The sequence below is a fragment of the Lagopus leucura genome, unplaced genomic scaffold (assembly GCF_019238085.1).
Source record: "Lagopus leucura isolate 7727_CA_CO unplaced genomic scaffold, USGS_WTPT01 Super-Scaffold_760, whole genome shotgun sequence".
Taxonomy (NCBI): Eukaryota; Metazoa; Chordata; class Aves; order Galliformes; family Phasianidae; genus Lagopus; species Lagopus leucura.
In genome coordinates this window covers 9,949,319-9,977,175 of record NW_024962257.1, presented here as the reverse complement: position 1 = coordinate 9,977,175, position 27,857 = coordinate 9,949,319, and the positions used below count along the sequence as shown (strand labels likewise).

Here is a 27,857-nt window from a genome sequence, read left to right as displayed (position 1 = left end):
GACATCGTCATGGAGAAAGCAGGGAGTCAGTTTGTAGCAGAACACCCATGGGAGATGGCCATGAAGGGGGCTGGGACGATGTGGTGCTTTCATGGCAGGTTGAGCTTTCTGCCTGGTACGTTCATGCTGCTCTGGGTGCTCAGGTTAGCTTTTATCAGTCTCGTGGGGGCACTTAGATCTCACAGAGCAAAGTTACAGAGGGAATAGTCGCTTTCCAGAGTATGGAGCAGGCAGATAGCTCTGAGCAGAGGACATTGGGGTGGTTAATCATTGTGAGAGCTGTGGGGCCGATGGGCCCTTTGGTGGCTGTTTTCTGCTGTGGTGGTTTCACTGACTCAGACTCACCTATGGTTTTCATTGGAGGATGATAATGAAATAAGAAACGTGAGGTTTGGAGCTCATTCTTTGCTCGTTGATAATGCACAGGTTAGCACAACTGAAGGGAGAAGCTAAGCATAAAACACTAAGGAATCCATAAACACACCCTGCTTTATGGAGAAGTTCCTGTTGTTTGCCCAAGCATCCCATTCCTTCCACATCTCTGACCCCAACCCCTCACAAAGCTGACACAGCTTTTTCTAAGCCGCGCACCAACGTTGTGCAAGTGTTTGTTCACCTTGGTGGATTTCAAAATATATTGAAAAGAAAATTGAACTCAGAGCAAGCTACAAGAATCCAAGTGCTGTGTCAGTTGTCTGGAAAGGCAGAGGTGATTTTCTTTGTACCCTGAGTACTAATTTATCTGTGAGTTAATAGATCTCCGCAGGCAAGGAGTTCTATGTTCTGTTCTGCCGCTTCTGTAAGCCCTGCTCCTGGTCAGGGCTCTGCACACCTGGGTGGGTGCAGCCTGAGCCTTCCCTGCTGTGCTATGAACAAGCCCAGCTCTCATAGATGTCATTGGTTGGTAGATGCTGGGTTTCTTCAGAGAATGAGTTTTCTTTTTTATTTCCTAATGTTTCTCCTGCTGTCTTCTTGACTGAGATGAAGTTATTATAAACTTAAGGTTGAATCTGAGTAATGCTTTTAGCCTGAGGGATCTGTGGCTGGAAACAATTTTTAAGAAAGTTTAATATAGTCTAAGATACACGCTGAAAGTAGATGAGCAAGGGAAGAGGGGAAAATAAATTATCTTTTTACTTCTTGGCTAAATTAAAGTTGGGAGGTACAGATTTGCTCTAGGAGTCCTTTGCCTGAACAGGTCCTAGCATTGGGCTCAGCTCGCCGTCATGGCACTGAATGGAGAAGCTGAGATGAATGGCACAGTGGCTGCATCTGCAGGACGTGAATAAATGTTTTCATTCTTTTTTTTCTTCTTTTTTTTTTCCAGAACATCGGCATCAAGATTGAGCCTTTTTGAGTAGAGAACATACAAAATGGCATCAATGCTGCTTAGTCGGCAGCTGAGCTGTTGTCTGCAGCAGAACGCCAGGCTGCTCATATTTGGTAAGTGATGGTTGTGGTTTTTGGTTTGTATTGCTACAGTAGCAATTCTAGCGGAGAAAATTCCACTGAATGTTGCTGAGGTTTGTCCAGTGGTGCATCTTTCAAAACTTGAAGAACACTGTTCTGCATCTTGGATAACAATGCAGTTGTACAGCAGCGGCCTGCAGGGATGCTGGTTTTTTTTTTTTGTGGTTTTTAAGTTTGCAAACTGAAGAACTCATTAACTTTGCATGTTTACAATGCAAATTATTAACTGAAAAAAAGTTCTCCAGCCTCCACAGGGCTGCTTTTTCACCCTGTGCGGTACAGGGATGCAAATATCAAAATCACTCTTATTTCCATTCACATTACATAGTGTGACCATGCTGATTTCTGTCATGGGGAGGTTCTGCATGGTGGGTGCAAAGAGGGGGCCCTCGCTGGGCTGTGTGCTTCTGCCTGCACTCAGCTGCATTGTAAAATGAACACTGAGCTGTAGCATCAGGCACTTTTTTCCTAAGTATGTGATGACAAGTTCTTGCCTGGCCCAATGCTTGCAGTTCAGCGTGTGTGTGTGTGTATATCAAGACCCTGCAATCTCTGTGAAATAGGTGTTCAAGATTCTGGCTCGTGCTTCAAAAGTGCAGATTTCTGTTGGTCTTTTTGGACAGAGCTTTAAGTCTGGCATCCAGCTTATGTGCTGCTACGCTGAGTGCAGTATGGCTGAACGGCTTTTTGTGTGACTGAGTTTCTTCTCTCATCCCACCCTCCTGCTGTGCCTCTGTGCTTCTTTTGCCAGTGCTGAACACAAAACCCTTCCATTGCTCAGAAACTTAGATTTAGTTGGTTTTCTTCTAAATAATACACTTGGAGGAGCAGCTGACCTTTGGTTAGGGGCACCAAGTTTGGTCTTTCAACTGTTGGAAAAGTCCCAGCTCAGTGTTTGAGGACTGGCTGCCCTTCTATTTCTGGGAGTGACGCACTGATTATCTGAGCTGTGCAAGAGCAGTGATCGTTTGGTCAATAGTGCAAACGGAAAGTGCTTGCAGCAAGCAGACCTCCGTGAGCCATCTTTGAGCTAATCTGTCATCTCAGTATGGGTGCTCCACATTCCTATGTTCCTCCCAGTGTCTTGCATTCTTCCATGGTGCTTCCCAACCAGGATCACGGACTGTGACAGTTGTGCAGGACTCTTGAGTCATTAGGGTGCAGATGGACGCACAGGGCTGACTCTTCTTTTAATGTTGCGCTGAAGAGATGTAGGTCTTCAGTGCAAAAGGAATGCAGCTCTGGACTCCATTAGTCCATCTTTGCTTTCAGAAAACTTGTAAATGGGAAAGCCTGTTGAAAGCAGGCTTCTGGCAAAGAATGTGGGGCCTTGTTGGCAGGTGGCATGGCAGCTCCACCGCACTTGGGGCAGGCTGCTGTGTGCGCCTGTCTTCAGGGAATAGAAAACACCAAGCAGCAATAGAAGCCCTCACTAGAAGGAGCAGTCCTGGCAGTCTTTTATCCTGTGGTGCTCCTGGATATAGAACAGGCAGGAGACTCTCACACTTGTAGAAAAATCTGAGCTTCAGGTCATTTTCCTGATGAATTTCAGCCAGCAATCTAACAGCATTCTGTTGTTAGCTGAGGGGGTTGTACCATAATTATGAGGACAGGCTGTGACTCTAAAGATCCAGGTTCAGTTTCCTACTGATTAGCCTAAGGGATTGAATTCATCTTTGGATATTGAACTGCACAGCATGCCAAAAGGTCAGTCTTCTGCCTTAAGGTGCATCAGTTTGCATTAGTGCATGCCCACGTTCCCCAGGGACGCTGACCTGTTCCTAAAGGCACCCAGCAGCATGGCTTCTGCAGCTTCCCGAGGCGGTCTGCTCTATTGCTGAACAGACCTTACATTTAAAGCTGTTTTCTAATGTTTAACCTAGGTTTCAAAACGGGGAAAAATCGTCTCCTTACTCTTTGTCTTATCCTTGGTGGACCTGGAGGCTGAAATGCTTATTTTTAATTTGCGAGCCTTTTATGTATTTGAAACCTTCCTTAACACTTAGTGTCTTTGTCTCAGGTTATCTATCTATCTACATTTCAGTGTGTCCTCATAGGACCAGATGTTCTTCAGAATCTCTGCACTTTTACTGCAGTGCCTCATGTGAACTAACTGTCTGATGCTGTGCCTATCATATCTCAGCCCGGTTCCTCTCTCCCTACAGAGGATAATGTCACTTTATCTCACAGGCATGCTGCAATGAAGACTGAGAGATACTAGTATTTGTTATTGATTTGTCCCCATCACAGCTATCTGGAAGACCTACAAGCAAACTAGCAGCTTGATGCTCGCATTACTCTGCTGAGAAGCTGATTTGGGATTCAGCTGTGGTGAGGGGAGGCAGCTGTTCTTACTCTTTCTTATGGGAGCTTCCACTTCTGCACTGTTTGATACCAGTTTTTGTCTTGGTCCTTGGAGAGCCCTGTTCCTCTTAAAAATTTCCAGTGTGCATGTGAGAGTACTGAAACACAGTCCATCTCATGTGCAACAGCTTCTGATCTTACAGCGTAAGCACTCTGTAAATAGCAGTCTCAGTTTTCACAATATTATGCAACAGTTATGTTCACTTTGCAAACACCTCTAGCTAGCCTGGGCTTTTGCCATTCCGTTTCAAGAGCTGGTAGTAACAGATTCCACGCAGCACCTAAAATAGGATTTGGAGGAAATCACAGTCCTCCTACTTTTGGCCGTCAGGGACTCCATGCTTCAAATTTCTATCTGGAAGATGGTTTGATAGACACTGTGAGGTAGAAGTTAAAAACACACGTGGGATATTTGTGTGCTGTGGCACATGCAGCACCCCTTGTCGGGGCTGGGGGACATTCACTCTGTGATTTAGCACAGCAGAATACTTGCACTTGAGAAATGTGCCAGCATTTCTTTTCTGTCTTCTATTTTTTAGCTTTGGGAGTAATTCCTCCTCTTAATGACACTTAGATAATTTTGGTGCCTCCTCTGGAGTTTCTCTTGGGTAACACCCAGTTGTTGTGCTCTCAGGAGCAGTGTTTATCAGTGTATTTTTGCTCAGACATTGTGGAGGCCTAAGGACTTGCTAGACCTGTGGTGAACCTCCCTCTCCTTCGCAAAGATTGCTGCTTAACACTGAGACCTGCCCACAGCAGTGTTCTTTGTGACTAACATCAGAAAGTGATGCAAGGGTGTATTTACATTAATTATGTTGCTATAGCGATATGTTTCTGTATTAAAAACTGCTGCACAAGACACTTGGTGAGTGATGAGGATAGCTTAGAAAACAGGAGTTGAAGAAGGAGCTTTTCTGTCTGCTAGCAAGTGATGGCATCCTGCTGTGTGAAAAGGAAGGATGTGATGATTTGCTGGTGTTACACACTCTGGTGTTTACAAAGATCGTGCATGACACAGACTTTTGAATAGCCTCCAAGAAGCAAGAAAAGCAGAATTTGATTTATTGTACCCACCATCAATAAAACAGGTGGGTCGAAAATCCACTGTAAGTCATTCAGCTGATGTGCTCTCTGATAATTAGGTTCATCATTTATTTTCTGACTTTTGATTTGATGTCAGGAGGTGCTCTGTTTGCTGTGCTGCCCCATATTAGCTACATGTAATTAAAAAAAGTTACTAATGCTTCTTCAGAGACATACCCTGCTGCAGCTCTTTACCTCTTCACATTCTTAAGACGAGAGCTGTGGTCACATCATTTGGTCCCATTCTTACACAAAATTAGTAGAACAGGAGAAACCTTTCTTCCACTGCTCTTCATCAGAAGGTCGGCGGGTTGAGTTGGTCCATTGGTTCAACAGCGTAGCATCAAACATCTGAGGGCTGGTTTACATGTGAGTTGTAGTGCAGTATGAATTTCAAGGAGGGAGGAGCATGGCTGTAATAGGAGCGTGTAGTCTCTCAACTGGCTGCTGCGTGGTGCTGATGTGACAGGTGCAGAGGGGTGTGCTGTAGCCATTGCGGGTCGGGTAAGGGAACACACTTCCACACCTTTAGCAGAAATACCAGGGAAAATCATGCTGGGCAACAATAAAGCAATTGTCTTACTTTAAAGCTACTTTCCTCTCAGCCCTGTGCTATTTGGCACGTTCCTGGGCGGCGTTATAATGAATCTGTTATGCAGTTCTTTCAGAATCTATGACGCAGAAATTACCAGCCCAGAGCACCAGCAGAAGGAAGGTCTGCGTTACTTCTTGGAAGCTCATTAGGTTTTTATTTATCTGTTGTTTACTGAGGTTTATAAAATAAATGCTGGTTAATGCAGGAGAAGAAGAAGCATTCAGTGTTGGTGTGCTGCTGTATCCCATCACGGATGGAGTCAGCGGCACGTGGCTCAGCTGGGTCTCTTCTCCCCTTGGAGTCTCTACAGGCTGCCTGCTCTATCTGCAGCTTCATTGGTTATGTATCTGCAGTTGCTGTCTTTTCTGGTGGAACAGTTGCCATGCAGACTCCAATTTACATGAAAGCTAAACAGTGACACAAAAATGAAGTGGTGTTGCTGTAATGAAACCTATTAATAGCTTGCAGAGAGGCAGTGACGCATCTCGGATACAGCACACGGAATTAAAGCTGAGGAGATTTATCTTTGCAGACCAAATTTTCCCCAGATGAGCAGCAAGGGATGCTTTCCAAGCGCTGTGACTTTTCAGATAAACTTTCTCCAAACCAGGCTTGCGTGGCACACCTCTCTGCTGGCGGAATGGAGCCGAGGGCCTCGCGTGGCCTTCACAAATCGCTCCGGGTTAACCTGCCTGTCATGGACTGAAGGCTGTGCCTCATCCTTCAGGTATTGATCTGGGCCATAGGTGATCCCCCTGAGTGAAGCTTATTAATTTGTCTTTGATACTGCTCTGGCTAAAGGCTTGCAGGTGCTTTGTGACACAGATGTGGCTGTTAAGGACATCACTTCAGCTCAGCACTTAATGACAGTGCATGCACCATGCTCGTGGTCTCTTGCTGGGCACCTGGCTGAAGCTCCTGAGTCTATACCTCCTTGGTTGCAGATGCACAGTGAATCCTCTAACCCCCCTGAAGGAATGTACGTGTATCCAGGAGGGATCCACCAGAAGCAAAGTCGTTCTTGGCACTTACTAACTGCATCTGCTTGGTGCCACGGGTATCCTAGCTCTGTTTGCTTGGCACTGTAATGAAGGCACGTGGGCTCTGTCCCTTACAGTAGGATTTGCCTCTGTTTCTCTAGGGCTGCCCTGTCGTCTCACTTCATTGTTGTGGGGTTTTTTTAAAGCTACCTCACTGGTATTAGTTTTATTTCATGCTTGTCAAAGAGATGAGATATTTGGTTCCATTCAGACAGCACGACGTAATTGGTCTCATCTGTCAACTGTTCACACTCAGGTAAGGTTTGGATATTTATTCTGAAGGAGAACACAGAAATTATGGTCTGTACTCAGGTTATCATTATCTCCTGCAGGGCATAGATATATCAGTCAAGCTGCAGCTAAAATTGATGTGGATTTTGATTATGATGGACCTCTAATGAAGACAGAAGTTCCTGGACCACGATCTCGGGTGAGTTCTCAAAGCATAGTGGCTTATTTATTTTTTTCTTTAGCAGTATTTAACTTATTAGAAAACAAATTTTATTCCAAACTTTAATTCTGATATGGATAAAAATCACATCGCAACAGTCTGTGCCTCTTTTAGTGCTGACGGTGAAAAGCCAGGAAGGGGGAAACCCTGCCTTGCATTGCCCCTCTCTGAGAGAGACCTGAATTTCTCTGGAGCTCAGCTGTCAGCTTCTCATTTGAAGTAACTGCGAGCCAAAGGGCACCATTTGCTGAAAGGCCTCTCTGCTTCCTGTGCAACTTTGGCTACTTGCAGGGCAGCCCAGCTGACTTCTTGTGATGTAAAATAATGCTTTGGTGTGGAAAACAATGCAAAGTTTCAGTTTGCTGAGCAGTTCTTCTCTGTCAGAGTCTGTACTTGAACAGAAGCTGTTAAATCAGCAGAGGAAAAGCGAGCAAGCATTAGAGCTGAGGGCACTTACAAATGCTTCCAGTGTCAAAATAATTGTCTTCAAGAATTTGCGTGCTGCCTCCTTTGCAACACAGGAATTTGCACGGAGCACAAACACAGTGGGCACAGTTATTCTGCATGTTAAGAAACTGATTTCTATTTTTTTTAAAGCTGTGTTTCTAGAGCCAGTGTGCCAGTATTCCTTCCACACATGTGATTTGTCTCTTCTCCATTCTGCTGAGCAGTACAAAGGCAGCTTTTCCTTTTGGAGGCACACAGTTAAGCTGTGGGTGCAGCCCACGCAGTTCAGTGTGCCATAGTTTTAACTGTCATTTGTGCCCATGCACTGTGAAGGTTCATGTGGCAAGTGCACTTGCCTGGTAATAAGATGAGATTGCAAGCTTTGCACATAGTTTATGTGGTCACATAAAGGAAACGTTCTTACAGGCTGGATGTGGCTCTGGGCAGCCTGGTCTGGTGGTTGGCAACCCTGCACGTAGTAGGGGGTTGAAACGGCATTATCATTGTGGTCTTTTCAACCCAGGCCATTTTATGATTCTATGATTGTCAGCATTCAGCAATTACATTCCTGAGGCTGATCTATTTTTTTTTTTGTTTGTTTCCTACAGGAATTAATGAAGCAGCTGAATGGAATTCAGGTAATTGGTCACATTTTCTGAGTTCAGTACAGGTGTCAGTGCTATGATTCGAGAACTTAGTTCAAAATCTGGTTTTGTATGTTTAGTTCTGTGCAAAAAAAAAAAAAAAGAGGAACGTGGAATTCGGCTTTGAATGCCAAGTATATGATGCATGGTGCGTGTATACGATTGGTTAAAATCTTTTCTAGTCCGTTTTCAATACTGTAGAATTGTTTTGCTAATATCAGTGATTTGTCTGTAATCAGTGGAACACTGTATGTGTCGTTTGAGTTACCACACGGCCATTGAGAACACAGGAGTTAGATGTGTGCCAGCCTGTGTGCTAATTGCCTTCCCAGGATGAGCAGTTCCTCAACCCTTGTGCTTGCTCTATGTGAAAGGAAGTACATTCTTGCCTTTAAGCTCCTTCAGAAACAGCTGCCGATCCGTGCCATATTTGTGTTCTGTGTAACTGCAGACATCATCTGGGGCTTCACTGAGTAAAGAAGCCTGAGAGTTCTCAGCCTGGAAGTTCTTGGATCTGGAGCTCCCTCCTCCTCACTGAGGACTGGCAGAGTCATTCTGTTCACCTGGAGTCGTTCAGTCGTTGCCTGTTAGTTATCTAACAGATGTTAGAAATGGACATTTTTCTGCCTCCATTTTTTCCTTAGAACAGGCGACTCTTAACAGTTCCTCTTTATAAAAGTAGCTTTGCAGTTAATTCCCATGGAATGGATATAATGTGTCTTTATATTTTTTATCTTTATCAGATTTTGCTGTTGCTTCCTCCACACTGCTGCTACGTAAAGCTTTCATTGCTTGTTGTTTTTCTCTTTAAGAATGCCGAAGCTGTGCACTTCTTCTGCAACTACGAAGAGAGCCGAGGGAACTACCTCGTGGATGTGGATGGCAATCGCATGCTGGATCTCTACTCTCAGATTTCATCCATCCCCATAGGTAGGAAACGACTGTACCACAAGTTTTGCTTTGTCCTTTTGTTCTCTCAGGCGCTACCAAACAAGTCGGTTAATTAACAGCAACCCAACAAAAGGCTGACATAATGTGTGCCTCGCTGTGCTCAGGGTACCACACTGCTGTATTGTGCTGTGGTGTTTTTGAGCAGCTGGGGAAACAGGGTTAAAAATGCAGTCCTTATGGCTCACTTGGAGCACAGAGCAGTATCTAGAAGCTCTAATATTAATTTGTATTTGCCATTCCATGGTTTAGGCTTTGTCTGCTTGGATTTGGGTACCTTGTGATTCTGTAATAGTATGTTATGTTTTTGAACGCTAATATAATAAATCGAACTTAAAGACATTAACAGGAAAGCATGTTCTGTGCTTGAGCTAACCTTTCTTTCATGAAAGAGCTGAAAAGAGGAGTGGGCCATGTGGACTCCAGTGGGATTTCGTCATCCATTTATGCATCTTTGACATATTCATTCAATGTCCTGTCACATATTAAGGCATGGGACAGTGCTGAGTTTCACAGTTTGAAAGGAGTAGAAAATTAAGTGAACAAAATTCATGTCTTCAAAACAGTTTTTCCAGGCTATTTATTCAGTTGAGTGTGGATTTCTTCTCCTGAAATCCCGTTGATTTAAAACAGGATTTTAACTGGTCTCTTTCAGTTCATTTCCTCCTCTCCTAATGATTGCTGAACTTTTATTAAAGCAAATATTCAAGAAATGAAATGGAATGTGCAGTGGGAAAACTGCCTGAAGTGCATTCAGGGTGCTGACAGATAGAAAGGGAATGCAGTGTGCCATGTAAGAGCTACAGTGCAGCACTTCATATGGCATCTCACGCACAGTGGATCTGTGATGTGCAGCAGCAAGTAAATGGGAATGTAATACAGGCTGACTTAAATCTGACTGAACACACAGTATTAGTTTTTTCTAAGTTGAACTCAATGACAGGGTAGCAAAGTGAAGCTGCAGAGGTCACTAACAGTGTCCTTGGTGAGAGAGAGAAGTCCTAACTCGGACACCAGGAGAAAATCTTGGTGAGGATTGTGGGTGAGCTGACGTTCTCAGATCAAGGTGCTTGTAGTCATCGGTGCTTATCTCTGCACCTGCACTCAGTGGGATCTTTTGTGAATCAGCCAGAGCTCCCCAAGATTTAATAACAATCTGCTACAGCAGGATGTACTTATCAGCAGAAGGTGAGAGGTAATAAGCGCCAGTGCAGAGAGATAAGAAGTATAAAAAACCTGCAGGCAAAGATGTTCTGGGCAGTTTCTGTTTTAAAACTCTTTTGTTTTTTTTAACCACCTAGTTTGGGGGAGATTGTAACACATGTTCCTTTAAACCTGTGTCCAATGTGTGTAATTGAGATAGAAACCCCCTGAAGCCAAATGCCTGGAGGGGTCTATTGACATGTTTACATGCATGCCACCTGCAGTACCAAATGAAGTAATCTTTTTTTTTGTTGATGGTGAGGCCTGTTTTGCTCTTGGAGATTCACAGAGGTGCAGTTTGGTGTTGCTGGCAGCAGCCTGGGGTTCATTTCTTAGGGCTTTCTCCATCTCTTTCTTTCAGCAGTTTTGATCCCGTTGCAAACAGGCACATCCGTGAGCCTGGAGGACGAGTTCTTTTCTGCTGTGCTGATGGAGACAGACAGGTACAGTGATGGAGCAGGTGCCCTTCTCTTAGAGCCAGCTCTGTCACTGCTGATTCAAAGGTGCTGGAGAGTGGATTCATAAAGCTATAAACCATTGTGCTGCCCTTGACAATGAAACAAGCTCCTGTCTGCCGTCTTAGCCCAGGAGCAGTCTGACTTTTGTCTGCAATAGTTACATAATAATTAACCATTCCGGTCTTTCCAGGGTTAGATTTATTAATATAAACCCACACAGCAGGTCAGCATCTTTCCGTTCCTGCTCCTTCAGAAAGGCAGGGTTTAAGGATTCTTTCTTACCGTGCCTTGGCAAGGATGTGCTGATGGACAGAGAGTGCTGGAGGAGGCAGAAAGAGCTGCGGGGCACAAAGTGAAGGGAAAGGAAGGCATCGTCTTGTGGGGATGGGAGAAGATGGGTTATGGGTAACGGAAACCTTGGATTTGTGTTACATAACAGAAGGTACAAAGGTCTCTGCATTCTTCCTGCTAACTTAGCACCAGCAACAGAACCACACGTTTTTACAAGCAGTATCAGAGTTAATGCTTAAGCTTCCTAGGTGCTGGTGGTTGTTTTATAACAGGGGTAATTTGAGATTTCCTAAGCCGTGCTCTCCAGGGTGCCCAGGGCTGCAGCCACAGCTTCAGCTCTCAGCGCCGCAGCCCTCAGCTGTGTCTGTCTGTCCCATGGCAGCTGATGCGATGCAGGTTTAGTTGCCTGTGTCCAAATAGCCACTTGTATCATCTTCATAATCATTTTAACAGATACCTTGCAGAATGATGTGCAGCTAAAAAACAGTCTGGATATTCTCCTGTTTTGAACTAAAATATTCAAGATGGAATTTATAATTGATTTGTTAATGCTGTAGCCGAATGCTCTGCTGCTCAGGCAGGATAATAAAGGCTGTTGTCATTCAACTAGAATGGGGAAATCAGGGGCGTGATTTGCTTTTGTAATAACATTACAGCAGGATGGCTTCTTGAGCGGTAGGGAAGATGAGGTTTCCAACTGTTTCTGCAAGAGAGTTTCAAACGATTATGTTAAGTCTGTGGCGTTGACATTTCAGATGTAAAAATTGGGTTTAAAACACAATTTTCTGTGCTGAATACCTTTTCTACATCAGGTCCATTGGTTTACCTGTAAACAAGCAGGGGATCTTCTGTAACATCAATGAGTATAAATTAAGCTCTTTTGCCTTGTTAAATCTGAAGCCTCCTTAATATTTTAACTGTTACAGGTAAAAAGGACAAGCATCTTTGTCCAACAAAAAGTGTGTTAGAGGAAAACAGGGAGATAAGAAAGCTGGTTAGGAAAGAGCATGCAGTGCAGTGCGTGCACTTCCCAGCAAGTTTGACAGCATCTTGCATAGAAAGGCCACGAGATAGAAACTGTGATGTTCAACTGCCAGAAGATCAGTGTTATGTTCATCTCTTTTTGTGCTGGGTTTATAACTGTATGTACTGAAATACACTGTGCTGTTACCTGATACCAAGTTGGTAAAAGAGGGGAACTGTCCTATTTAAAAGAAGTCGTATCCTTGATAGTTGAATCATACACACATTAAACAGAATTTAAGTCTGAATAAAGTTATTCTCTGGGTCACTCTCCACATTAGTTTACATAAACAAGACACAGCTTTTCTTTCTCTTTTTAATTAGGTTACAGCCATCCATCTCTGATAAAGCTTCTCCAGCAGCCACAGAACCTGGTAAGTGAATTCCAACATACTTGAAGGCATTCTCTCCCTCCTTGTGGTAGTCTTCTCCAATTTCTCTTAGGCTGATAATGAACACGTAATGACTCACTTTGAAAGTATGGTAAGATCTGCTTGTCTTATTTCTCATTAGATGAAGATAGCTTGGTTGTGTTTAAGAAGACATCAGAAAGTATGCAAAGCTTTAAAATAAGGAAACATTTGTCAATGCAAGCAGTTGGGATGTTTGCAGCCAATTTAAACCACCCTTCACAGTTTCCAATTAATTATTTTAGCCATGTTCTTGACTGAGGCTTTTGAGGCTGAAATCAAGCACAAGTCCTTCAGAGCGTAGTGTTCTGTATGTGAAAATGGTACTTTACATCTGGAATGCTCTGTCTGTTAATGTTGTATTTTAGGGTTTTTGTTTTTGTTTTTGTTTTTTTGCTTCTTTTTGCTTCATTTTGGTTTGGTTTTCTGTGGGTTTTTTTCTTTTTGAGGGGTGTTTCTTGGTTCTCATCTCCTAAGCATGAAGTCGACTAAACCACTGGCATGCACTTGAAAACTGAAGAGTTCAGCAACAGGATGATTTCAAGGCCACGTAACTGCTTCTTAAATTAAATACCTTCTTATTTCCTCAACACTGTGCTGACAGTATTTGGAAAAAAGCTGCATTCTAATTGAGGCTTTGTGTTTTCGTTTCTTGGACAGGAGTTCCGTAATCAGTTTGTGGGTTTGCTTGTTCGCATTAATTTTACCCCTTTAAACAAGTTACACGATACAGAGATGTTTATGCACAGAGTTGTGATTTCACTGAGAAGCAGAATGCAGCCATGCAGACCTGAGCTGTGTGGCCTTTGGCTGCACACCACCAGATCTGTGGCAGGCTGTGCTGCCTGCATGAAGTCTCATGGCTCTGTCCTGGAGAGCAAAGCTGAGGCCAACACGTGAGAGGAGCACAGGTGTTTGGGTTCCCTGGGCCTCTTAGCAGCTTGCTAATAGTTCTCTGTCCTTCAGGATGAGAGGAGCTCTGCCTTTCCCAGAAACACAGGATGTGAATTTGAAAATAAGTCTCCTGTCAAGGCTAGAAATTCTAGAGTTACTGAAGGCAGATTTGGATACGTGGAAGCACTGGTATTTCTACTTAACATTAAGTTCATTGAGTTATGAAGTTATTTCTGGAGATGGCAGTGCCTTGTTTAACGCAGTAGTAGGCAAAGTCAGATTTTAAACAAAACAAAAACCAATTGTGTGGTGGCAGTTGCTAATCTTTAAGCTGGAAAAGGCTGCCAGCCTGAATATCAGGCCCGTCTCTCCTGCATGAAAAACACCGGTACCCTGTTCTGGTTTCTGAAAATCAGATCATCAGTTCTGATCATCAGTTTGATCAAGGGCAGAAGGTGGCACTAAGGCAGTCTGTCCCTGACTGCACTGCCCATTCCTGGCAGCCTTTGCTCTGAGCCCAGCACAGGCAGAATGTCATTTCTGCAGGGCAGTTTTGTGGTGCTGAGGCCGGAGAGCTGGAAGGGCAGAACTTGGGGGAGCCTCACTGCAGACGCTGGGGTCTGACTGCAGTGCCAACCTTAGTACTCAAAAAACAGCCTTATTGTTTTTTGAGTAATACGCATCAACGGAGGGCCCTTGATTATAGTTAACAACAGGATTGGTGTTTTCTTGGACAGATGTTTTTTTGTTTATCTGTAATGCTCCATGTACCCTCTTTATAGCCAGCTATAAAGAACAAAATATGCAACCATTCATTTGAGACCATAGCAGCTTGATATCAGTGTTACGTTTCTCTTGGTACTGAGCATCTCATTAATAACAAAAGAGAAATTGACTTTTCTGCTTAATGGCAAATGTTGTCAATTGACTGTGACAACCCATAATCAAATTCATGACAGATTTATGGTCTCATATCTCTTAATTTTATATGAGAATTGCCTTCTAAAGTGATGTAAAAAGTCAAGTAAGAGTTCTCATAGGTACTAAACAAGAACTTTGTGGTTATCTGCTAGTAAAGGTGTTACTTCTTTTTTTTAAGCTTAAGTCTGTTGAAGCAAATAGTGGTTTGAAATTAGTACACTTGTATGAATTACTGAGTCCTAGCTCACACTTTGTTATACCTTATGTGACTTTTGGTTATCTCAGAGTTCTGCTGAAACATTCTACCTGTACTGAGGCCGTTCAGCAGAAGAAGGCTCAGGGGGATCTCTTCCATGTCCATAAATACCCAAAGGGAGGTGCAGAGAGGACACAGCCAGGCTCCATGCAGCTCTGCCCAGTGCCAGGAGCAGAGGCACTGGGCACAACCCGGAGCACAGCAGCTCCCTCTGCCCATCAGGTAGCACTGCTGTGCTGTGCGGTGCTGGAGCCCTGGCACAGGCTGCCCAGAGGCTGTGGGGTCTCCTCCTTGGAGCTCTCCCAAAGCCACCTGCCTGTGGGGCTGGGCCCTGCTCTGCAAGGCTCTGCTGGGGCAGTGCTGAGGCAGAGAGCCTCTGAGTTGCCTCCAGGCTTGCTGTGATTTTACAGTATGACCACTCACACCTCTTACTGTGGTCTGAATAAATGAGTACCTGTAGTGAGAAAAGATGGAAGGCTGATGAAAACTGTACAAGCTTGGGATGTAGCCTGTTTCCTCTTGGAGACCCATAAAGACTTGAGTTACCAAAGCTCAGCTGTGCAAGCACTATGTTAGGAGAGGTCACGTTGCAACCATTGGGACTATGTCAGCAGTAGTAGCACCTGATTCAGGTCAGACCTTAATCAGGAAACGGAAAGGAGAAAAGAAGAGGTGAGGAAACAATGATGCTGACAAGCTAGAAATCTTCTATTGTAGTGCACAATAAAGAATGTACCTAAAATTCCAGGTAAGGCAGTGGGAAGGGTGGCTGTGCAAACAAAAGGCACCAGAACAAGAAATATTTAACTGGAGTGTTTCCAGTACAAATCAGCAGGCTTCATGAAAGCAGAATGTAGTTGAGAAGCATTTTCACCAGCTTGTCTGGATACATCATAGTCAGTGTTCTTGAGCTTGATTTAATGCATGTTTCTGATTATGGGGAGAATAGTATGCAAGGTAGCTTCTCGCTGATCTCCTTGCTGCACTGCCCACTACTGCCCAGGAAACATAACAGTACAAATTTATGGCTGTTATTTGTGAAAAGAATGAGATGTAACTGCCTCCATATCAGCACGATATTTTCCACATAGTACTGAAAGCTAACAATTTCTCTTCCTTTGTTTTTGTAGAGCACTTTTATCAACAGACCTGCCCTCGGGATTTTACCTCCGGAGAACTTTTCAGAAAGACTGAAGGAATCTTTGTTATCAGTAAGTCTGTGATGAGTTACTGCGTTCTGTGTTTAGGGACATGGGTACGTCAAGGGGAGATGTGGGGTCTTCGTAGGGAGCACCGTGGGTCAGCAGTTTGTCCTCCTGCCGGAGGGAAGCTCTTTCAAGAGCCCAGAACCAGCAGGGGACGAAATGGAACCTTTTTCCCCAGGCTTCAGTGTGGAAGGGTGATGTCTGCTCTCAGCACAGATACTGCGGCTTTCAATGTGGATTCAAGAATTGATGACAGAATGCTTTTTCATTTACTTCTGCTCACTGTGCTTTCATAAGAGGTAGCATAAGTGTTGAGCCTCTTCAGCTGCAGTAGGAGTCAGCTTTCCTCGTCCCAGGCATGGCTGGTTTCCCATTACTTTGAAACTAATTGCATTACATTCAATTTCCACTATAGTTGAGCTCAGTATTTTGAAGTGATTTTCCCTTTTTATTGACAGGTGGCTCCCAAGGGTCTGCCACAGGTGATGACCATGGCTTGTGGATCCTGCTCAAATGAAAATGCATTTAAATTAATATTTATGTGGTACAGAGTGAGTAAAATATTAACAGTGTTGTTGTTTTGTAGTTTTGAATGTAGAAATCTATTTATTCATCAACATAACTGCTGTTACAAAGCAAAGTAAGGGTCAGAGGCTCTCTAGGTGTGATGTTATTTATATTCACCTTAATATAGGTTCTTTATGAAAAAGCCTTCTTCTGAGCTTTCAATTTCTAATTGATACAATTTCAGAAATTAAGAAGTAAAGGAAAGAAAGAAAATGTATGTGGTATTTGTGCTTATTCTTTGTTCACCACACAGTGTGATCTATTTCTTCTTCCAGAAATGGTTTAACCTAAAACCCAAGGAAGGTCATGTATTCCTTGGGAACGGCCTCTCCAACAGCAGTCTTCTTTCCCCTAACGTGTAGGAGTGAGTGGACAGACTGGCTTTGCCTATTTGTACATTGTTAGGGCCAACATCTTAAACTGACAATTACCTAAAATAGTTTGTCTTACAAAATGCACATTGCAGCCGTAGGAGCCACGGCCTTCACTGCCTCTAGTTTGGAATAACAAAACTAGTAACTTGTAACTCAGGTATAAATTCACTGATTACAACTAAAGGAAAACTGTTGGTAGCTGCTTGTTTTTGTTTTGTTTATTTGCAGAACAAGGAGAGGGGCCGTAATAACGTCACAAAAGAGGAACTGGAATCATGCATGATTAACCAGGTAACGTGGGGTTTTTTTTTTACTATACAGATGTAGCACTGGCTTGGGTTTCTAAGAAAAGACTGGGAGGAAGAATTGGTTTTCCTGTCTCTGAAGTGGAATCTCAATTTTGTAAACTTAAAAAATGGGGAAAGACAAACTGCTTCCAACAAAAATACCAGGACCTGCTGGTAGTGTTCTTCTGCATCTGTCCACAGAGTGGATCTTGGGAAGATCTTCCTTTTTTCATGAAATACCAAGAAAGGGAATTAGATGATGGATGGGCCCGTAGGGATTATTAGTACATGCATGTTTTTGCAAGTAATACTGACTGTCGTTTTCATTTTTCCAGAAGCTGTGATCTTACGGCTTAAAACTAATCAGGAGGGTAGTTAAAATTCAACTGATAACAGGTGGGATGAGAAAACAGAGATATAGCAGAAAAACCTCTGAAGTCCTACTCAGCTTTCAGCTGAGGTGGTCTTACTCATGCCAGGCACAAATCTTAACTCGCTGCAATAGCAGAAAACTGCATATTTGATCTCTTCTTTGAGATGCATGTAACCTGCTGGTCTCAGCCCCATGGTTGTCACTTCTCTAGTGAAAAGCACTCTAGTTCATTTGCATGAGATTACTGACTTCATTTAGCTTTAAAAATGAGGAGGGTTTGTCTTTGGAATTAAAGTTCTCTGGTGTTGCTCGCAGTCTGTCCAGAGAGATGGCTGTGCCCATCCTAATGAAGGAATGGCACCTAATGGCCTGAAGGAGGAGGAATTTTCTGATGACCAAAGACTTGTGAAACTGTCTGTCACCTTTTGGCCAGGTTTAGCTTTCTAAAAATTGAGATTCACATTTGAGCAAATCAAGTTTTCTTTAAAGTTTGAGGGTGGGAAATTTTCAGAGCAACTTACGCCTTTTTCTGGGGGGTTACAAATGTTGGATCCGTGAGCACATAGCTTAGACCAAAGGTCTAAAGAGTGCGTAAGTGGTGGTAAGCCTTTTTTTCCTAGGGTAAAAGGGAAATGCAAAGAAAGGTAATCTGTGCCTTTGGAGTGGCTGGGGTTAGCTTAAGTACATCCTTCTTGTGAACTGCAGGCAGTATGCAGTTACATGTTTTCCCTCATGGCTCCTCTTTCATTCATGGTGCAGCACATCAAAGCTGTGTGCTGTTCTGAGGTGCCCCAGGTGCAGACACTTGGACATAACGTAGCAGGCAGCTCTCGCTCACTGCTTTGGTATCTCTGCCTGCCATCAAGGCGGTCTGTAGCATATAAAGAAGTTGCTTATCAGCTCTTAGGGAATCCGCTGTGGTGCCCGTGGCCCCGCCGTCCCTTTACCAGGCTCAGCAGTCAGTCCATAACTCTTCCTGTCAGCCATTCCTTTCTCCTTGCACATTTCCCCTGCCCTGTGCAGGTCCTCCGTGGGCTGCAGTCCCTCAGCATAAAACTGCTGTGGTGTGGGTTCTCCCCAGGCTGCGGTTTCCTTTCAGGGCTGGACAGTGTGATCTGCTCTGGGTCGCTTTTCCCTCACCACAGCCCCCTTTTGCCCATTCTGAAACCTGCTCCCCAGCAGCGCTGTGGGGCTCAGCTCTCAGGACTGCAGCCCCACCTCTGCTCAGAGGCCTCATCACCCCCACACATGGGTACACGGTGCACAGACAGTTGTTGGTGCCAGAAAGGGCTGATTGCATTGAATGATCTGCTGTTGTAAAGCAATAGTATTGCCAGTATAAATTGCCAAATATTCATTAATGCTATGATATAATCTAGGAGTTCAGGCAGCTCTCGGGGGGTGACATGTGCTTCTTAAATGTGCCTGCATAACCATCTTTGGTGGCTGCTGCCCGGGGAGGAAGGCTGTGGGCAGCAGCTCAGCTCTGGCACCTCTGTGCTGACCTGTGTGCTTTGCTTCCAGCCCCCCGGCTGCCCCGACTATGCCATGCTCTCCTTCATGGGTGGCTTCCACGGAAGGACCTTTGGTAAGAACTGCCCTGCCCTGTCCTGTGCCTCCTCCCCAGCCCCACAGTGAGCGAGCTGCTGTCGGCTGCTCTGAGACAAGCAGTGCCAGCAGAGCAGATGCAGGCCTATTGGCCATAGAAGCCCCTCCAGTACTGAAACCATCCTCGAGTGACAGTGGGATTTAATCTCAAATCTTCTGAATATGAAATCCCTTATTTTTGAATCCAGGGTTTCCTACATGTACTAGCAATCCAGCTCCTGGGGTGAAATTGCCACAGCACAAAAAGCTGACACTCCTGGTTAACATTTCATATCAGCTCAGTCCCAGACACAAACTCATTAGCCTCTCGTTAGGACTGTAATTCAGAGCTCCATGGCTGATTTTCTTCCACTGAGTGAAACCCGTCTACCCAGCACTGCTGTTCAGTGACAGAGGTCCTCCTGTCCTTCTGGAACAGTGCGTATGGAAAAGGATGCTTAGAGGCTACTGCACTCTGCCTTGAATAAATCCTATTACTCAGTATTTCAGGAAAGGAAAACATGGAGCAATTCAGAAAGTCCTGACGTCAAGCAATCTTTCACCTCTTGTAGCTTTTTTCCTGTACAGTTCCATGTCAGATATCACTCTAATTCTTGTTATTTTGGGCTTAGGTTGCTTAGCTACAACTCACTCTAAAGCAATTCACAAACTGGACATCCCCTCGCTGGACTGGCCTATCGCTCCATTTCCAAGACTAAAGTACCCTCTGGAGGAGTTTGTGAAAGAGAATCAACAGGAAGAAGCCCGTTGTTTAGAGGAGGTAACAAATTCACTGGCAGCTTTCTGTTAATTTTGTTTGGAAACGATGAATGGTGTTAGTAGGTTTAGTTGTTTTTCACTAAAGGGATGTTTTCGGGGATTGGAACAGCTTGTGATTAAAACAGCATTCACTGTTGTTTACAGTTAGCAGTTTGGCCCTGCTTTGCACAAGAGCAGCCAGTCTGCTGTCATTGTGTTGTACCAACACAAAAGTTCAGGTGCAGAACTTAAGTCCAGATGAACTGGTCTGCCACATTTTGGAAAGAGAGCATGGTGTGTGTAACGCTTGGCACAGAAGACCTGTACCAGTATTTCAGTTTTTTCAGCTTTTCTGTGTTAGTCTTTGTGCATTAAAAAAAAAGACATTAAAAAAAAAAAAGATCCTCTGACAGCTGCAGGGAAGGAGCGGGCACATTCTGTGCCTTCCTGAGCACAGGAGGGGAAACTGAAAGCATAGCAAATTGCTGCCCTGTGATAGTAGCTTATGTGGGGGGGAGGAATGTGAAAAATTGATCCACAAACTTCAGCCATTATTAAAAAGGAAAAAAGAAAAAGAAAAAAAAAAAGAAAAGAAAGCTGAATGCTCTCTTGGAAGTCTTTGAAGTTGCTTTCTGGCACTCTTGGGAAAGAACTGCTTTATGCAGCCTACACAGGCTGTGGGCCCTGGAAGGTGTGAAGGGATATTTGAAGTACAACTGACACCAATAATGCTAATGACTGGCTGTACAAGGTTAATTAAAACTCCTCCCCTTATCAGCAACAGAATTTCTGCAGTGCTTCATCAGATAAACTTAAAAGCGCGCAAAGTGAACAAAAAATGCGAATTCAGGAGATTGCCTTCATTCATGCATCAGATGAGATTTGTTCTGTGCTACATGTTTTAAATCTGAGATGGAATGGCAGCAACAGCAGAGCAAACTGTGATGATACTTTCAGCTGAAATTTGCTGTACTTTTTACACTGTGGAGAATTAAACAACTTGCTTACAGTTTGGCTCAGACTGTGGTTTGAACTTCACCAAAAATTATGAACAAGAAGGCAGTTAAATCCCAGACACAGATTTCTTGTGGTTCCTGCCAGGATCTTTTATAGCCAGGAATGGCTATGAAAGGTTGAAGTGCTGGTGCTGAGCTTTAATCTTTCTGGGAAGAAATACGAGAAGGTCATGAGAAGAAAATGTAACATGAATTGATTTGCAGGTGGAAGATCTGATTGTCAAGTACAGGAAAAAAAAGAAGATTGTGGCTGGAATCATTATAGAACCAATACAGTCAGAGGGTGGAGACAACCATGCCTCAGATGACTTCTTCAGAAAGCTACGAGATATCGCCAGAAAGGTAATCAAGGGTTTCACTGCTCGCACAGCGGCAGCTGAACGTGCATCGTTTGTTCCTGTCTCCAGGGGCCTTCCTCTCCCTGGAATGTCACAAGCCTCTTCATTAGCAGCTGGGCTAGTTACGTACACGTATCCATACAAACGACTCCTGTGCACAGCGTCATCTCTTACACTGGGCACGCAGTTGGTGGACTCCTCAATTGTTGAGGGGTTTAAACAACTTTAGAACAGGTGGTTTGGGTAATATGGCTGGCATACTTGCGTTTCTACTCATGTTGAAGTTAAAAACAAATCAAATCCACGGATAAGGACAGATGTTCCAAGAAAACAAGGATAAAGATAGATGCCTTCATAACCGGAACACGGCAGTTATGTATTTAGAAGCCTTCAGTAAGTACTGGCCTTCAGTAAGACCTACTTCATGCTTTTTGTTCCCCTCAGACATCTATGGGAGAAGCTTTTGTGTGCTCACAGAGAATAGGTGAATAATTGTGAAATCCAACGCACCGTGAGTTGAAAGTCTGGTTAGGAAATACGACAGCACTGGTTTCAGGTTGAAGACAAGAGATTTGAAGCAGTGAGGGCAGAGGAAGGAGAAACATAATGTCGTTGGCTTGTATGCATCTATTCATTGAGGGAGGTATTTTTATTTTGGAAATGCTGACTCCTGTTCTGTGCTTTTCTCTTAAATCTCTGCAGCATGGCTGTGCGTTCTTGGTGGATGAGGTGCAGACAGGAGGTGGCTGCACAGGAAAATTCTGGGCACACGAGCACTGGGGCCTGGATGATCCAGCCGATGTTGTAACGTTTAGTAAGAAGATGATGACGGGAGGATTTTTCCACAAAGAGGAGTTCAGGCCAAATGCTGTAAGACTTCCAATGAAACTTTGTGCTAATTGCCAAGATCCTTTATGAGCACCTGACACGTCTGTGGAAGAGACAAGCTTTCATTGGTGCTGCAGGTTCAGCTGCTGTCCCAGAGACGCTTGCTTCGTGCTTATAGGAGACATCTTTACTTTCACTCCGTTAGTCTGATTGCTGCCAGTCACTCACATCGCTGACGGGAGAGAGCAGAGAACTGGGTGCAGCCTAATGAACTTCGGTTCAAAAGCAGCACCTTTTTCTGAAGGGCTTGGCATTTTCAGAGCTTGTATACAAGCAGTACGAACTCTGTTATCCAGACTTACTCTTCATAGTAATACCGCTTTAAATGAAAAAAACTAAATTAACAAAGAAGGTAAAGCTTGAACGCCAAACGCATACAGACAACAACACTGAATTCAACATAATCTGTAGCCTTGTTTCTGTGACATGGCTGAGCAGCAAAACAAAGCATGCTAAATTCACAGCAGAAAGTAGTAGCTCTTTCTTTATGCTGAGCAGGCAGCTTAGGGGACTTGATGAGATTATTGCATGCTTTTTCATGTACCATACGTGAGCTGGCTTGCTTGCTTTATTATTAGTGACTATTAAGTGACTTGCCTGTTCACTTGTTGCACAACTCTCTTTCACTCTTTCCCAAGCCCTATCGGATTTTTAACACCTGGCTTGGAGATCCATCCAAGAACCTTATGCTTGCCGAAGTCATTAGGGTTATTAAAAGAGAAGACCTTATAAACAACGCAGCCCATGCAGGAAAAGCACTACTGACTGGTCTTCTGGATTTACAGGTAAGCATTTTTAAGGGTTATCTGTAGATAAGGAGGAGAAATTCGCAGATCAGCTAGGGTCTGACCTCATCCAGTTTCAAATATGCGGACTGAGGAACTCCAGCTGGGCAGCACACTGTGATGGTAACACAGTGGTTCATAGACTTCAGTGTAAGCCTGAGTAAACGCGTCCTGGTTACAGCTCACGTAAACTTTCCTTTAATGACTTAATGTAGTTTTTATAGAGCTTAATCCAAAGTGAAGGGTGACCTCCAAAATACGTGAGGCTGTGATGCTACATTTTTGGTTCTAGGAGAAATACAATGTTAAAAAGACACCAATATTTACAGCTGCTGCTAAGCAGCGTTGTACAGAGCTGAAGCCGTTCTCAGCAAAGGGTTGGAGGAGCTGGGAGGGAACAGAATGAGGGGATATGAGCTGCCGTGCATACGTCCTTCACTCTCTGCAGGCTCGCTACCCCCATCTTATCAGTAGAGCGAGAGGAAGAGGAACGTTCTGTTCGTTTGACACTCCAAATGATGCAACTAGAAACAAGTTAATTACAATTGCAAGAAACAAAGGTAAGGAAGTTTATGCGCGGGTGAAGTTTCAAGTGGCAAACGGCAGGATGTGTGTAATGCTTCGAGTTTTTTCTTTTATCTCATGCGTGCATACGAAAATATGCAAAGGCAAAAGTGAATTACAGACAAACCCTATGGAGGCTTCTCTGGGAGTAGACCTATCTCCTTAAGCGTTTATCTGAACCGGTCAGTTGCACATAGGTGCACAATTACTGCCTCCTCAGGTCTGATGCTACTTAGAGAGACCTATGCAGAGCATTGTTTTTAGAACCTCACTTCAGTATTCTTCAGCTGTGAACAAAGGTGGATCCAGATGAGGCTCACTTCTAGAAATGCGTCAGTAAAATTAATGTTAACGTAACTGTCACACAGGAAAACTCAGGGAGAATAGGAATTCTACAGAATACCTCAGAATAAAATGTACATTGAGTTGCCTAAAGCAGGCACGGATGTACAGCTACATGCCTCTGTTAGTGCAGAACTTCACCCGGCTGTAGGCAAGCCCAGGTTTTAGGCGGGGAACCTCGTGATCTGAAGCCCATCTTTGCGTTTAACTGCGGGCCCTCGGTTTGCAGCTGTTTTTGCTGTAGCTCACGTATCTTGAAAGAAGCCCGTACAGTACTGTACAGTACTAGCCACTGGTAAGACATTGATATGTTTTGTTTTTGAAAGCCAGCATGGAGAAAAGGTAAGCCATTTGCTTCACGGCGCACCAAGGCTATGCTTGGAGGCAAGGAAAGCTCAGCTCAACAGTACAGGTTTTCATGGGCCGCAACCTTTAAAAAAAAAAAAATACCCTGTACTTAAAGTAGTGCAGCACTGCCAGCACTGAGATCTTTAACATTTTTGTCATTAAAAACAAAGTTGTTCAAAAACAAAAGTGTAAAGAAGCCTGTTAGTTCCATGACGGAGGCACTTAACCCATAGAGCACTGCAGCTTTCCAGCGGTTTGCAGCGCCGTGCTGCAGGGAGCTGTTCTGACATAGCAAGCGTTTCACAGGGTGTTCTTTCGAGTTGCTGTGAAGCCTGAGGCCTCTGCACTACTGCTGCTGTGCTTTGTGGTTGTAGGACTAGCAGTGAGCGGGGGGAAGCTTTTACTGACCCTCCTCAGTGATGTACGACCTGCATTTGCTGGATGTCAGGCAGTGATGACTGAAGGAGCTGTTCTCCCCGCAGGTGTTGTGCTGGGAGGCTGCGGTGACAGATCGATCCGTTTCCGTCCAACGCTGATCTTCAAGGACCACCACGCTCACCTCTTTCTGAACATTTTCAGCGACATCTTGGCAAACTTCAAGTAAAAAGCAGTTCTCTCGCACGGAACAACTAACTGATTACGAAAGTAGTTTGCATTAATTCACGTCTTCTCCACTTACAAGATAAGTGTAAAGTCATAAACCGAGGTTTGCGTTCCGTCTGTAATCCTGCCCCAGGCAAGCTGCTCCATGCAAAATAGCACAGGCAGAGCCCTGGTACTGCTTGCCAGCAGGTACCTGCAGTGCTCCTGCGCTGCGCCCCTCGAGGCTGCAGCCCTCCATCTGCAGGCCGCACAAACGGCAGAGCTCTCCCTCCACCTGCGGCCCTGACTGCTTGATTTGTCTCAGTAGGACCTGGAACAGTCCATCTTCACAGATAATCCCAGCAGTTTTACTTGTGTCCAGAAGCAGCAGCAAGTAAGGCCTAACACTTAAATGCACTTACGAATGCCTGCTATGCAGAAAGAGCCACTCTAATGACAGACAGAATAAAAGGCATTTCAAGGAAAGCTCTGCTTTCCACCGCTGCCAAGTACAGTATTTAACAGAATAATTGCCAGCTTTATTCCCCTAATCACTGGTCTGCCATACCATGTGGATCACAGAACTGCTCTACTCATCCATCAGCCTACAGGTACCACTTCAGAGGCGTAACGCACAGCCGTGTGTGCGAGGCTGAGCAGAACTGAATCACTGTCCTTGCCCTAGAGGTTTAAACTTTTGCCTTCTCTTACAATCAGAACTGTACAGAAAAAGCTATACTGAAACGTTTCTAATTTGACAAAGCTTAGAGAATCGTGCTGAGCACCTCATTTCCACCTCTGTCAGTGATCTTATAGTTAGGATTATTTTCCCGTTTGCCCAGAAGGCACCATGACAGCCATTAACTTTAGCTGTTACGAGTTCTACTTTGCTACTTGACAGTCTTGTAAAACTACAGCAGAATTGCTTGACTGTGCAACACGAGAGCCACTATTGTGTGGACGCACAGCAGCAGTGAATAGTCCCAACTGCACTTGGTAATGCAACGTATTTCTGCTCAGAAACCTCAGTTTACAGAGGTCTTCTGGAAAGCCACAGAATCAAAACGTGTTGTAGTTGTTCTGGACATCTCTTTACTGTGAACTCTTTGCCGTTTGCTTCAGGCTGATCCAAATTAGTTCTGGTACGTTTTCCAGTTCATTTTCTTGGCGCCTGGCTTTTCCTTACCAGGTTGAACTTTTTTTATGTTAAGGGCCAAAAAAAAGGGACCACATTTGACACTGCAGTCGCCCCATTAGCAAGTCTTTAGTTATACAGTAAAGACAGAGCAGTGAAAAGGATTTATACTTAAAATTGTGCTTAAAAAAGTGCTTAAAATTGCTGCCAAGCTGTGAAAGGTTTCTTACCTTGCTGAGTTTTAATCGTGGTTCTCCCATTTTCTTTATTGAGTTCTGGTATTGGACAACTCAACAAAACTCTCTTCCATTAGCTTAAAAATAATGGGATTTCTATAAACCTCCCTGCAGCACCCAGAATTCCTGTACCAGCCAGTCAGACTCTGAGCAGGTTCTCAAACAGAGGTGGTTGAAATCTGGAGAAGGGTCTGGGGGTTGGTGTGATCACTGTCCTCATAAGAGTTTCATCACCGAGAGGAAAGTCAAACTGAGAACTGCGTTTGACCACGTTCTGGGAATTAGGTAGTTTGACATATCAGTACAGTAGTTTTAGCCTCCTAGCAAGTCTCGTGCTTTTACAGAAACAACGGTCCAGTAAGTTGAAGTCTTAGCACATCTTCTCTTTTATGATGAGCACTCTAGATGTTTTTATAATTTTTACCGACTCTCACTAACTGTAAAATTGTGTACAACGTGCCGACGAGATCATGTTAGAGAATACATAGAAAGCACTGCAGCTGAAGCACATGAAGTTAATATTGTTTACAGCATACCGTGGACAGTGCCAAATAAATGTTTAAACCAATACTTAAGTACACTTCATGGTGGAACTAGTAATTGTACACAAATTCATAACGGAATGACGTCTCGTGTAATCAGTATTCTTAAATAAAATATTTATAATTGGACTTCTCTGAGGCTTTTCATTTTACACCTAGCACACACCCAATCATCAGAGCATATTAAATAAATTCCTCCAAAGAGCTGCCTCCACAGATGTCTGTATACAGACAGCCATCATGCAAGAATCCACACAGGTAACAACGCAACAAGCAACATCAGCAGCGCTCTGCTGCCCCATCACTGCAGCTCTCCAAATATTTGCAGAAACTTCTGTCTGTCCACAATCTGGCCGTATTTGATCGTGAAATACAAGATCTCTGTGCTGTCATAGCGCCTGAACCGCAGCAGCAGCTCCCCTCTGGCATCCCCGACCTCATCCAAAGTCATCACCTTCTCCAGGGGACAGCAAATGTCGTTGCGCCTCCCCCAGAACGTCAGGTGGGCCACTTTGACAGATCTTCCTGATCGACTTAAGTAGATCAATCCGATAATTCGTCTGAAAAAATAGCTCATCCCGTACAGCATCACTCCAGCAAAGAGTGCGATGCCTGCCGTGTAGAGCAGCACGGCCTGGGGCAGCTGTTGCTGCAGGTGCAGGTAGCAGACGGGCGGCAGCACCAGCAGGGTGGTCGCGGTCTGCAGCAGCTTCAGCCTGGACAGCACGCGGCAGTACTTGATGCCCGGGAACCGGTACACCACGTCGAACTCCTCGCTTTTCCCACCTCCAGCCTTCTGCGGGGCCGCGTAAGGAGGAGCACAGTGAGATCGCAGACACACAGACGTACCGAGCGAGCGGGGCGGGCCGGCAGCTTCTTTTGTCCACGCCGCCCTCCGCAACTCCCAGCGCAGGAATTTCCCCAAGGACGGAGCCGGGCCGCCGCTCATAACGCAACACAGCCGCACCTGCGGGCACAGCGAAATGACGGCATCGGTCTCCATTGTTTGTTGCGGAAAAAGCACCGCGCACGGCTCTCACACGGCACGCGGGACGGCGCACACGTTAAATAACCACGGAAACCTCAGAAAAATCGCAGGGAAACACGGGCCCCATTCATAACAGAATTCAACAGCAGCGCGGGGCGGGGCTCCCGCGGATGGAGCCCTTAGGACACGAGGTTCCGGCGCAGGCGATCAAGAACCACCCCGCCGGGCCCGACCTCCCCGCACGCCCTCGGCCCCGGCGCACCGAGACACGTGACTTTCCCGACACGGCACTCCTCCCTTCCCCACTGAGGCGACCGCCGCGCCCAAACGAGGACCCCGGGCCGGACGCCAAGCACGGCGGCCTCTCCCCACGCCGCGCCGCGCTCACCATCGCCATGGCGCCGCCGTCCGCGAGTGCGGCCACGCCGCCGCCGGCACGACAC

General features: G+C 44.8%; 3 protein-coding genes across 3 annotated transcripts in view; 2 read left to right on the top strand and 1 right to left on the bottom strand.

The window, feature by feature from the left end:
* Positions 1–1,410, top strand: part of METTL22 (methyltransferase 22, Kin17 lysine) — a 29,148-nt gene extending 27,738 nt beyond the window's left edge. Inside the window, exon 12 of the mRNA XM_042864019.1 lies at positions 1,328–1,410. Within this exon, the coding sequence (XP_042719953.1) occupies positions 1,328–1,357 (30 nt within the window). The 3' untranslated portion in view covers positions 1,358–1,410. The remainder of the gene's footprint in view (positions 1–1,327) is intronic.
* On the top strand, positions 1,362–26,555 carry ABAT (4-aminobutyrate aminotransferase). The gene is made up of 15 exons (XM_042864017.1): positions 1,362–1,443; positions 6,885–6,982; positions 8,059–8,088; positions 8,907–9,024; positions 12,342–12,391; positions 15,629–15,709; positions 16,162–16,254; positions 16,873–16,935; positions 18,829–18,892; positions 19,524–19,672; positions 20,871–21,008; positions 21,707–21,874; positions 22,531–22,677; positions 23,126–23,237; positions 24,414–26,555. Exons 1-15 carry the CDS (start codon positions 1,374–1,376, stop codon positions 24,533–24,535), a joined length of 1,503 nt encoding a protein of 500 aa, XP_042719951.1. The 5' UTR covers positions 1,362–1,373; the 3' UTR covers positions 24,536–26,555.
* Positions 26,386–27,849, bottom strand: TMEM186 (transmembrane protein 186). The gene is made up of 2 exons (XM_042864020.1): positions 27,803–27,849; positions 26,386–27,393 (listed from the first exon to the last, which is right to left on the bottom strand). The coding sequence occupies exons 1-2, from the start codon at positions 27,809–27,811 to the stop codon at positions 26,728–26,730; spliced, it is 675 nt and encodes a 224-aa protein (XP_042719954.1). The 5' UTR covers positions 27,812–27,849; the 3' UTR covers positions 26,386–26,727.
* Positions 27,850–27,857: the final 8 nt, after the last annotated feature.

Excerpts from the sequence above, each read along its gene's own strand:
- ABAT (XM_042864017.1), top strand. The coding sequence starts at position 1,374 with ATGGCATCAATGCTGCTTAGTCGGCAGCTGAGCTGTTGTCTGCAGCAG. Across the intron at positions 9,025-12,341 it reads GATTTCATCCATCCCCATAG|GTTACAGCCATCCATCTCTG; the intron begins GTAGGAAACGAC and ends CTTTTTAATTAG. Across the intron at positions 18,893-19,523 it reads CTTCCACGGAAGGACCTTTG|GTTGCTTAGCTACAACTCAC; the intron begins GTAAGAACTGCC and ends TTTTGGGCTTAG.